General features: G+C 55.0%; 1 protein-coding gene across 2 annotated transcripts in view; it reads left to right on the top strand.

The window, feature by feature from the left end:
- Positions 1–402: 402 nt before the first annotated feature.
- Positions 403–12,216, top strand: part of Sema6b (semaphorin 6B) — an 18,185-nt gene continuing 6,371 nt past the window's right edge. The window contains exons 1-9 of one of the 2 annotated variants that reach the window (XM_021149330.2): positions 403–564; positions 7,949–8,101; positions 8,196–8,319; positions 8,985–9,045; positions 9,211–9,273; positions 9,573–9,674; positions 9,991–10,081; positions 10,956–11,075; positions 11,548–11,636. In XM_021149330.2, coding sequence (XP_021004989.1) covers positions 7,978–8,101; positions 8,196–8,319; positions 8,985–9,045; positions 9,211–9,273; positions 9,573–9,674; positions 9,991–10,081; positions 10,956–11,075; positions 11,548–11,636 — 774 coding nt within the window. In that variant the 5' untranslated portion in view covers positions 403–564; positions 7,949–7,977. Of the gene's footprint in view, positions 565–6,979; positions 7,204–7,948; positions 8,102–8,195; positions 8,320–8,984; positions 9,046–9,210; positions 9,274–9,572; positions 9,675–9,990; positions 10,082–10,955; positions 11,076–11,547; positions 11,637–12,216 lie in introns of those variants that run through there. The other variant, XM_021149329.1, reaches the window with a different exon arrangement.

The following is a 12,216-nucleotide window of genomic DNA, read 5'->3' as shown; positions in this document are numbered from 1 at the left end:
CCCCAGGAGAGTCTGTCTTAGTCAATCAATCATTATAAATAAATAAATGAGACCTTGGTGGTTTGACTCAATGATGTCATGAGCCACCAGGACCGTGGGACCATGTCCATGAGGTTCCTGTGTGTGGGTGACTGGTCAGATGAATTGGGAATTCACTAGAATAGACCAGAAAACATCTATGAAGTGCCTACGGTATACTGGAGATGCCCAGAGTCAGAACAGCGCCCAGCTCAGTGCGGGAATCGGTGGTCTTCAGAACCACCCCAGTAGAGAGAGGTGGGAGGCAGAGAAAGGGAAACTGAGGCCAAGGATGGTGGAGGCGCCCCCTCCCGTCCGTGCTCCGCTCCTTGGTGGTCTGCTCCGGGTTTTGCGGAGCTCCGAGCTCGGGCGCTGGGGGCGGAGGTGGCGGAGCTGCGAGTCGCAGCGGCGGCAGCAGAGATGCGGCCCCGGCCGGGACACCGTGCTGCGCCCCCGCGGGAGCCGCCCGCGCGTGGGAGCCCGGGCTGAGACGCTGCGGGGCCGGGGCCGGGGCCGAGCCGAGCAGGTGCTCGGCCTGCGCTGGAGGTGAGTGCAGGGACGGACGCGGGGACGCACCTTGGACAGATGCACGGGGGACAGATGCGGCGACGGACGCAGGGACGGACGCAGGGACAGACGCAGGGACAGATGCAGGGACAGATGCAGTGGGCATGCACGCACCAGGCGCGCACAGGGCGCGGGCGCCTCGAGCAGCGGCGCTGGCTTGGGGGGCCCCCCGCGTGCGGTCGCAGCTCCAGCGCCCTGGGCGGGGCTAACGGGCTGCGCAGCGGGCGGGGATTGCAGCCAAGGCCCGGGCTCATCGCGCCGGAGCACTGACAGTGGCTTCGAATTATTGGGGTGACGGCCTACTGATGGGGGCGGGGGAGGGGGCGGGACACATAGCCGCGACCTTCCGTGGGTCCCCACGCGGCCCTGTGCACCAGCTGTTCCCAAGCTCCTGGGTACCGGCTGGTCTTCGTCCGCCGCGCAACTGACATGGGGGGGGGGGCAGTCCGCGGCCAACGCCCCCGCTGCAGCACAGCCCTAAGCTGGGCTGCCAGGCCCCCCCCTCAAAGCCTGACAATGGGACAAAGGAGCGTCTCTGGCAGCCGCGCGGGGTGGGTGCCACCGTGGCCCCCCTGGCCGACCGCGGTGCTGATTGGTCCCTGGAGCGGGGGTCACGTGCCCCATTCTGCTCTCCACTGCCGACTTTGGGGCGCCTCCCCAGGGCTGCTGCCAGGCTGAACCCCCCACCTTGGCCTCAGATGGTGAATTCTAGGCCTACAACAGCCCTGAGGTCGGGAGGGACTCCTGGGTCCCAGGTCCTCTCTGCCTGGTCTCTGTCACCGAAACCCCCAACCCCCGCCGCCTAAGGTCGGTGTCACTCTCATCTGAGGTTCCCAGGTCTCTGTCACCTGCCTGAGGTCTGTGTTGCTCCCCATCTGAGGTCTGTGTTGCTCTCCAGGTCTCCGGCACCCTGGCAGGTCTGTGTCACACTGCCTGACATCTGTGTCACCCCCAACTTCTTATTTTTTACCTGCTCAATGCCCCAACCCCAAACTGAATGTGATGGAGTTGGGAACCCCAATATTGCAGGCCAACAAGCTTTGGGTGGAGGAGGATGGCCCTGGGGACAGAATGGCTGGAGGGACTGGCCAGAGCGCCTCTGCCTGGTTACAACGTGCCTTTCTTTCTCTGTATCTTGGACTCGGGTTTTCTGGCTGATTTTCAGGGTGCACGATTGCCTGCGGGCTATTTACAGAGGTTAGAAGTAGGAGAGGTTTAAGGTTCAAGGCCTGGACCTAGACATGGCCTAATATTGTCTGGCCTGGCTTTCTGGCTGGGTGGCCACTGCTCCCCACTTGGTAGATGGCAGTCTGGGGGTGTCTTGCATCTTGTATTTGTGTCCATCAGCAATGGTTCGGTGGGCGGGAGGAGGTGGGGAAACTGAGGCACTGAGTGCCAATTGGGGCTTTCCTGTATTGTGAGGCCCTGAGTTCCACATCAAGAGAGGGAGCTCTGCTCTTTCCATGAATTGAAAACCGAGTGCTCGCGAGTCCCTGTGCCTTCTGAGGGTGGCTCTGGGTGTCTCAGGCACTGGCAGGAAGTGGATTGGAACTTTTAGCTCCTCTGTGCGTTCTGGGGCAGGTGGTCAGTCTCTGTGCAGCCTCCTCGGGACAGGGTCGGCCTGCTCCTCACTCCTCTGCGTGTGTCCCAGGGCCTCCTGCTCCTCCATCCTCCGGGACTTTCAGCCCTAGTCCTGTCCGTCTGTCCGTCTGCCTGTCTGTCCATTGGCAGAGGGCAGGCAGGCGGCTGCCCTTGGAGGAGGTGACGTCAGCCTGCGGCCAGGTGAGTGGAACAGAAAGGTGACTGGCGTCTCCTGGGAAGACGAGTGTCCTGAGCTGACCCTGGGTGTGGCCCTGGAGGGGGCAGCTGAGAGCACGGACTCTGCCACTGAGCTGGGAAGTGGGAGTACTTCCCAGGGTGGTTGAACTTTCTGAAGTGGGAGGAGACGCTAAGGCTGGTGAAGCAGGAGTTTCATCTCCAGGGCTACACAGAGCCAGGGAGGGAGGTAGAGGAAGCGAGGAGATGGCGAGGCCTCCGGGCTCGCGGGCCTCGAGGAAGGGCTGCTGGGAGCCGGGGCACTGGCGCGAGGCTGCGGCTTCCTGGGACCAAGAGTGGGTAGGTGACTTTTAACTCAGATGAGAGGCCAGTCCGGCTGAAGACTACATTTCCCAGGATGCTCTTGGCTCAGAACCAAGGAACTTCTTGACTGCTTTTAGGAGCCTTAAGGGGGATTATGGTTTTCTAGGACGGGGTGGGGGTGAAGGTGGGGGTGGGGTGGGGTGGGGTCTCGGGTGATCAGGGAAGTCAGTCAGTCAACAAGCATTCTCAGTGGCTCCTGTGTGCCTGTGTGCCATGGTCTGTGTCTGGCTCAGACAGCAAGCCTAACTTGTCTATTTCTTCCTCAAGGCAGATCCTAGTTCACTCTGCTGTTTACAGCTGGGGCTGGAGTGGAGGGAGAAACTGAAGCTAGGGAATGTTTGATTCTGCGCTGTGGCTAGGGGAAGGTGGCATGGAGAAGAGGCACTGCAGCTAGAGCTATGACGGATGTGTAGAAGTTGGGTGGGAGTTGGTCATATATTTTCTGATACACAAGAGGCAGCAAAGAGCCCTTGCCAGGATGTGGCTCTTCGCCCAGTAGCAGCAGCCCTTGCATCAAACCTGCCCTCTCTGAGTCTCAGTTTCTCCATGTGTAAAACAGAGCCAATGGCCAGGTTTGACAGGGCCTGTCCCTATCAACATGGCTGTAGAATTCACAGCCATGCCAACCTAGTACACCAGTACCCAGCACCTTGAAGACGGGAGCATGGATGGTGCAGCTGGAGAGGAGGTTTTAGAGCCGAGGGCTGGAAGGGTCATGAGGAATAACCCTGCAGCAGAGACGCAGCCATGCAGAGACCCCAGGGACCACAGCTGTGCAAAGGCCCCAGTTGCACGATGCAGCTTGGTGCGGTGGAGGAGGCCCCTATGGCTGGGAACAGGGACCGTGGCTCTGGGCTAGAGGACTGTGGCTGCAGGTATGGACACTGGGGACTGCACGATCTGGGGATATCTTCATCTCTAGTGGGTCCCTGTGGGTGGGCTTCAGCTTCCTCAGCAGTGAAAAGTCAGACCAGTCACTACCACTGGTACTTAGGTAGATGTCTTCTGACATCTACCACAGGGCTCAGAACACAGCAGATGCTCTAAATCTGATCTGGGAACACAGTAGGTGCTCCATAAGTGTCTGCTGTGGATTGTCTTAAAAGTTCTGGTTCGTAGGTTCTGAGAAGACACGTTCCCTGAGGTCACCCTCACGGTGACTGGGCTTGACTCTTACCAATGGACGGTTCTTACATCCATGTTATTCTGCCTATGTGTCTGCCATTGTTGACTCACATGGGACCCCTGATCCACTCTGACCCCAGGATCTTACCCCAGGGACCTATTTCCTGCCTTTGTCTTCTTCAGGCTCTTTGGCCGGTACTTCCTGTTCCCCGAAGTCCTTGGCAAGGCCCCGGCTGCCTGTCACCCTGCATATCTTAGGTGTCCTCATATCAGACACAAAGGTGGAGACTGAATGGTCATGTGTTAGGTAGAGGTGGGTTCGAAGGCCCCTGCAGGACAGAGGCACCTTACTCTTCTCTCTGCCCCACCATCCACTGAAATGTGTTGTGTGACTTTGGCCAAGTAGTGCAACCTCTCTGAGCTCTGTATTTTCCATGGTCTCAAGGCTGGTGTGGGCATGAAGTGGGTTCACACCCATGGGGAACTTTGCACAACATTTATTGACTAGCTTCTGTATATCTGCTGTAGTGCCAAAGCCTAGGTATCTATGACAGGATAAAACCCTTGGCCATGTTGGCCTACGGTCGGGCTCAGGAAGTCTGGGGTGAGCATGTCTTTGCCAGGGTTCCTGCTTTCAGATATTTATTGGTGACTGTTGTGTTAGGCTCAGGGATTTAGCAGTGACCACCAGGGCAGACCCTCCCTTCCTGGAGGACATACTAAGCTCAGAGATACCCTTATTGCTAAACAACTATTGTGTATACTTTCGTATACATTTTGATAACTTACTGAGGGTGGGCGCAGGTCCTGCAGGCTTGTCTTGTGGATGGGGAAACTGGGGCTCCAGTAATGAGGAACCCTGCACAGGTTCATGCTGAGGGGCACACAAGGCTGAGCCCCCTTTCCTGCTGTGCCAAGTAGGGCCTGAGAAGCAGCTGGAGGGGAGCTGTAAGGAGAGCCGGTAACCAGACCAGGCCAGCTCAGGGGCCCTGCTGTCCCACAGTCACTCGATCCCCCTGGGGACACCAGCAGTGCAGCCAGAACCCTGGGGCAGTGGGCCTGCAGGGAGCACTCTGCTGTAGAGGAGGAGGAGGAGGCAGAGGATTACAGTCAGCAGAGGGTCTCTGTGTCCTCCCGCAGAGCCCAGAGGAGCCCAGGGTAGTGGCATCTGGGCCTGGGGTCACAGGCCAGGTGAGAGAGGGGATGACCATGGAAAGCAAGACTGTGATTTGCTTGGTGTCTGTGGAATGGTGAGGAGGAACCCTTACACAGCACCTCAGCCCCCATGAAACAAGAAGGACCGAAGTTAGAGTCAAAGCAGAACTTGCCTAAAGAGGCCCGAGGATCGGGGTTGAGGTCTGCCCTGGCCCTTGGGGCACTGAGTGGCTAAAGAAGATTGTAGAATAACTATCAACTAGGGGTGTTCTGCCTCTCAGGGGATGGTTTTGACATCGGGGACATTTACAGTTGTCACAGGAACCTGGCACGCAGTGCGTAGCAGCCAGAGTCCAGGAAGTGGCCATTTTCAGTCACAGGTCAGTGGCAGAGCTGTTAGGGTTTGCATGAGAACCATAGGTACTGTTGTTCCATCCCACGTCCTGGGCCTCGGTTTCCCCACACAGCCAATGAATTGGGCTGTCTCCTGAGTCTCTGGAAGCCACTGGTGGTGGAGCGGGGTTCACAGGCAGATGCTGGGGGTACACCCTGAGACAGGTGTCAACACAGGTGTGGGTCGCCCTCTCACACCTGGGACATTTGCCTGGGGTGGAACACACACCTGGGAGCATGTAGGTAGTCTGACTTTCTGGGGACTCTCGGGGAGGGATTGGCCTGGGTGAGTAGACAGTGGGTGTGTGGCAGAGGACTGGAGGACACTGAGGTGGGTAGGGCTCAATGCTAAGTGTTGATCATTTATTCATATACAACAAGCGATTATTGAGCACCAAAGGTCTACCTGGCCCTAGGAGAGCCACGCGCGCCTGGTTGCTGCCCCCCAGAGCATCAAGCTTGTGCAAAGGCCCTGGGGCGGGGCAGAGTGCTGTGGGAAGATTAGGGAGGGAGGCAAAGGACCTAAAGGGAGGAGGGAGGCTGGGGTAGATTGGCAGGGCTGAGGGCAAAGGAGGAACGCGGCGCTCGCAGGCGCCCCCTCGTGTCCATAGTGTGAGGGCAGGGAGGACATGGCGGCGGAGCCAGCCTGGGCGTTGATGGAGAAGAGAGGCCCACGGTTTTACTTCCATTTGCTGTGTGCTGGAGAACTTTGTGGTGGAGTCGAAAATGTGTCACACCTGTGGTGTGAACCTGCGGCTGTGGGGGATTAGGCTGCGAGGAAGTTAGGCAGTGTGACAGGGAGGGGGCGTGACGGAGGCGTCCAGTGCGGTGCCATGGAAGGGCTTTGGCATGCAGGGATGCTGCAGCGTGTCTGAGACGGGGTTAGAACCCTGAGTTCAATGGTGACGCTTGAAGACTCAGCCCGCCATAGCCAGGAGGGGTGGGGGCATGGCTGAGGATCAAGCGATCATGGAGGATGGAGTGCCAGCAGGACGAGGTGATTCAGGGCTCAGGGGTGGATCTCAGGAAGGTTGAGGTCAGCCTGATTTACATAGTAAGATTTTGTCTCAAAATATTTTATATTTATGATTCTATTTTATTTTGGGGGGGAGGGGCAGAGGCTGTCGTTGAACCCAGAGTTCCTCAAAGCAGCTCCTGTGGTGGCTGAGTCTGGAGCTAGAGAATCGAACCTTGTCCCCTGAAGAAAAGTCAAAGAGTTGGGGGCGTGGCTTGTGGGTTGAGCCGCTCCCTTCCCCTCAAGTCCCCCCAATGATGGACTGGGACCGGGGACAGGAGTGGAGCCCTACCTAGAATCCCCCGGTGATGGGCTGGGGGCGTGGTCTGGAGTGGAACCCTGCCTAGAATCCGCAATGAGAGTCTGGGGACTGTAGCCTGGGGTTAGGATGGCCACAATGCAGAAGTCAGCCTCCTGGAATCTGGGGTCATGGGGCGGGTACAGGGGGACAGCACAGGGGAGGAGCCAGCTTAGGAAGCTCAGAAGGAAGTAGGCTCATGTCCCAGAACACACGTACTCTGAGTCACAAATCCTGGAAGCCAGGGTCAGGCAGAGGAAGCCGTGCAAGGTCTTCCTGTTTTTTGGCCCTGACCGTTAGAACAGGGGCTGATGTTCTCTCCATCATCCCCACCCACTGTGGCTTCTGATCTCCAAGACACAAGGTCAGGGGTAGGCTGGGAGACATCTCTGCTGCCTGGATGGGGAAACTGAGGCCCAGAGTTTGTTGGAGATTGACGAAGCTTCTGAGAAACCCATGTGGGGTGTCTCGAATTGGACTGTACTCCTTTCTGGTAGGGAGGCGCTGCCCTGTCCTGGGGCCCCTAGGTTTGGAGGGCTGGGATCCTGCATGTTTTCACACACCTCAGGATTCCTCACTTATGAATGAGAGCAGAAGGAAGTCGTCCAAGGGGACAGGAAGTCAAACCCACCAGCGACACTAAGGCCCCTGCACGCTGCGATGTTCTACGACTCCCATTGCTAATGATGTGGTGTATAAAATGCCAAGGGCTTTTAATTCTGTTATGTTTTCTTCTGCCTTTGAATTGGAAATACGGTCCCTCTTTGTGTGTTGGTTCTAATTTTGTGGCCATTTGGTTTTATCGTGGGGTCTTGCTATGCAGACCAAGCTGTCCTAGAATTAATGATGCTCCTGCCTCAGCCTCTCCAAGACTGGGATGACAGGCCTATGCCACAACGCCAGGTTCTAAGGCTTTTCGCGTTTTCATTTGAAGGGTTTTTTAAAAAAATGCTTTTTGAGATTGGATTTTTAAACGCATGTTTTAAGATAATATCCATTATTGTAATTCTCGTGATTAATTTTTAATTACCTAATGCATTTTCAGTTGCAGCTATTTCCTGAGAATTTTACTCACATGTGGTCTTAAAGTCGCTTGTTAATTAAACAACGTCTGAGAGTCGTTCTTATTATCAATGTTATTTTTATTCTGGGAGGGAGGAAGGGAGGGACTCGCGTGCCCCCTACCGGCCTATTATGAAACTGCAGGCCGCTCCACTCACCGCCCTCCTGGCTTGTAGGTGTCATCTGTGGTCATCCGGTCCTCACCATGTGGACCCCGCGAGTGCCCCCTCCACGCCCGGCCCTGCCGTTTTTCCTGCTGTTGCTCCTGGGGGTCACCTATGGCCTTTTCCCAGAAGAACCACCTCCACTCAGCGTGGCTCCCAGGGACTGTGAGTCTGGGGAGAAATGGGCAGGGGTGTGTCAGGGTCCCTGGTACACAGGATCTTGTTTCCAAACGAATCCTCCTTCCACTCCCTCCCTTAGACTTGAGCCACTATCCCGTGTTCGTGGGCAGCGGGCCTGGTCGTCTGACCCCTGCGGAGGGTGCTGAGGACCTCAACATCCAGAGAGTGCTACGTGTTAACAGGACACTCTTCATTGGGGACAGGTATGCAAATGTTGGGGCCCCAGAATAGCACATTTGAGGGGTCCATGATGGGCCTTGGCTGGAAAGTGTGACCCCATAGTGCTAAATGCTGAGTTTCCAGGGTATTCAACGCTGTTTTAAGGCTATTGAGCACTGAGTTTTAAAGGTGCTGTTGTGTGGTGTTTGTTTGTTTGTTTGTTTGTTTGAGGTAGAATTTCTCTGTGTAGTCCTTGCTGTCCTGGAACTCACAGAGATCCCCCTGCCTCTACTCCTGAGTGCTGGGATTAAAGGCATGTGCCACCACCACCCGTGATGCATGTTAGGGACAATGTCTAGGGCACAATTTACTGGGCATCTAGACAGAGTGATGGAGGGGAACCCAAAAGAGAACTTGGTCTTGAACCCATAAAAGTGACTCAGTGCTCACATGCTCCCACTGCTGGCGGTTTCTCAAAGCTGGGTCCATGCTGAGGCCTGGATGTATCTAAGCTGTGAAGTTAAAGGCTAGACATGGTGACAACATGCAGACTGAGAAAGGGGTGGGTGTGGGATAGATTTCAAAGGCAGAAATCACAATGCAGACCAGGAGTGATTGGGTGCCAGATGGATACTGTGATTGGACGAAGGTGGTAGGGTCCCCTCCCCCTCCCTCTCCCCCCAATCTCACGCACCATGCTCTCCTGCAGAGACAACCTGTACCAAGTAGAACTGGAGCCATCCACATCCACGGAGCTGCGGTATCAGAGGGTGAGGAAGAAGGACCATATGGGGGTGGAGGTGCGGGTGGGGGTGGGGCGGAGCTCTTCGAGGGGAGGTGGAGTCCAGGGTGGACTTGGCTGGGAGGAGGGATCTGAAGGATGCTGAGGGCTACACTCCCCTCACCACACTTTTTTTTTTTTTTTTTTTTGGTAGAAGCTGACCTGGCGCTCCAACCCCAGTGACATCGATGTGTGTCGGATGAAGGGCAAGCAAGAGGTTAGAGGGACCTGTCCTTGTCGCCTATCCCCATCCTACCCTCCCTGGCCATATTCCTAGCTGGGTCTCAGACTTCCCTGCAGCCTTGGGGTGATTCTTCCCACCTCAGAGGAGGAGGTTATTGTTGTGTTCAAGGACAGGTGCCTCAGTTGCTACACCCAATCTCCCCAGGCCACACCCAACCTCCTTCATCCCACGGGAATAGCCTTGGGTCTGCTTTGACTGAGCTCCCAGCCTGAGCCACAAGCCTAGGGGCCAGGCAACGCCCTCTGCACTTACTTTCTTCTTCCCCACCCTAGGGTGAGTGTCGGAACTTTGTCAAGGTGCTCCTGCTTCGCGACGAGTCCACGCTGTTCGTGTGCGGCTCCAATGCATTCAATCCCATCTGCGCCAATTACAGTGTGAGTCTCAGCCCTTCCTTCTGAGACCCCAGGGATCTGCCTCACCCTCCATGTCCCCTGAGTCTCCTCCCAGCCATGTACACCCCTGTGCTAGGTTTGCCAGGCTTGTCCCACATCTCTTGCGGGGCTGATGACAATAGACTTGGGCCCATTTCACAGACACGAAACTGAGGTCCAGAAAGGTTAATTGCCTGGCCAGAATCACACAGTAACTCAGTGTGAAGCTAGGGTTCTGCCTGGAGTGGCGGACTGGGGAACCCCGGAGCTGCCAGGCAGAGTGAGGAGATGTATTGCTTAGATTCTGTCCTCCCTGCAGATGGACACACTGCAGCTTCTTGGTGACAGCATCAGCGGTATGGCCCGCTGCCCCTATGACCCCAAACATGCCAATGTCGCCCTCTTCTCAGGTGAGTGGTCTCTGCTGTTGACATGTCCACTCCCAAGAGAGCTATTTTCCATTCCTAAAATCCTGGTCACTCAGAGGCATCTGGGAAATGGGCAGAATCTAAGAGGACCTGGTCAGGGTCAGGGTCAGGATGGTGGCTAGTCTGAGCTGGAGGAAGAAATTTAGCCTGGGATCAAGGTTCAACTGGATTTAGTCTCATCCTGTATGAGGACTCAGCCTGGGATTCAGACTCATTCAGTTGTAGGATCATGATGGGATCCAGGCTCAGCTTCTTGACAGTCCTCACTAGGCTGAGGTTCTAATTTTTGCTCCTGCCCACTCTGGTCTTTCTATTAGGATTCTTGTGGTTGTTGTTGTTGTCGTCTGGACCTTCTCTCTCTCTCTCTCTTTTTTTTTTTTTTTTTTTTGGTTTTTTGAGACAGGGTTTCTCTGTGTAGCCCTGGCTGTCCTGGAACTCACTCTGTAGACCAAGCTGGCCTCGANTTTTTTTTTTGGTTTTTTGAGACAGGGTTTCTCTGTGTAGCCCTGGCTGTCCTGGAACTCACTCTGTAGACCAAGCTGGCCTCGAACTCAGAAATCCACCTGTCTCTGCCTCCTGAGTGCTGGGATTAAAGGTGTGTGCCACCACGCCCAGCTCTGGACCTTCTCTTATTGTTGCTGTTGTTATGATTTTCTGAGATAGGGTTTCTCTGTGTAGCCCTAACTGTCCAGGAACTCACTCTGTAGACCAGGCTGGCCTCAAACTCACAGAGATCCATCACCTTTGCCTCTTGAGTGCTGGGATTCAGGCCTGTGCTACGATGCCTGGCTTCTCTCTCGGCCTTCCCAGTCTAATCCCAATCTGCTTGCCTCACGCCCTACCCTGCAATGTCCAGATGGGATGCTCTTCACAGCCACGGTGACTGACTTCCTAGCCATCGACGCTGTTATCTACCGCAGCCTTGGGGACCGGCCCACACTGCGCACAGTAAAGCACGACTCCAAGTGGTTTAAAGGTGAGGTTCTTGTAGGGGTGACATTTACCTGACAGCCCCAGCAAAAATAAGAGTCCCAGAGATCAGGAAAGAAGAGGCTGGGACCTTGTTTTTGGAATCTGCTGGTCCTTTTAAAGATGAAACTAGGTGGAAGATGTTGGTGTAAAGTGGAGCCTGCTGGTAGCGGGTGGCTGCAGAACCTGAAGTAGGACAGGACAAGAAACTGTGGAGCTGAACTCTCCACCAAATAGGGAGAAATTTTGCAGAATGGCAGATTGCATGGCAGTGGTGGACATGATGATTTTTTTTTAACTTATGACCCCACTCACCCCCCCCAAAAAAAACCAAACTGGGCACAGTTCATTTTGGCTAAGTGACCACTCTAAGTCTCTTCCTAATAAAAAGCACAGCTCACAGTCTGCTCTGTTGACATTCAGAGCCCCAGAGACTCCTTCGTGATGAATAAGGCTATATCCCAACCTTCTCTCAACAGAGCCGTACTTTGTGCATGCGGTGGAGTGGGGAAGCCACGTCTATTTCTTCTTCCGGGAGATCGCCATGGAGTTTAACTATCTGGAAAAGGTTACACTGCAACCTCAAGATGCTTGGGCACAGGACATTAGCTGAGTGGCTCAGGCAGGGAAGGTGGACAGAAGGTCTAATCCATGAACTTCACCCGGGTTGGAGGAACCAGTCTTCACATAGTGTCCCCTCCAGTGAGGACCGATCTATGGGGCTGAAAGACATTTAAGGAGGAGCTGAAGAGCTTGAAGGCTTTGTAGAGAATAGTGTTGGACACATTGATATCATGTGGTCCCACAGTTCCTGTCCATCATGCATCCCTCAACACTGTCTCACTGACACATGACCCAAGTATTTATTCTCTAGCCCTTCCCAGAGCCATTAGCCTGAGTTTGGCCACAGTCCATCCACCTTCCCATCCATCCATCCATCCAACCATAAAATCTATCCATCCATCCATCCAACCATAAATCCATCCATCTATCCATCCATCCATCCATAAATTCATCCATCCATCCATCCATCCATTCATCCATCCATTCATCCATCCATAAATTCATCCATCCATCCATCCATCCATCCATCCATCCACCCACCCATCCATTCATTCATAAATCCATCCATCCATCCATCCATCCAT

Source organism: Mus caroli, chromosome 17, assembly GCF_900094665.2.
Source record: "Mus caroli chromosome 17, CAROLI_EIJ_v1.1, whole genome shotgun sequence".
Lineage (NCBI taxonomy): Eukaryota > Metazoa > Chordata > Mammalia > Rodentia > Muridae > Mus > Mus caroli.
The sequence above is the reverse complement of the archived record's forward strand: the minus strand, read 5'-3'. Positions and strand labels throughout refer to the sequence as shown.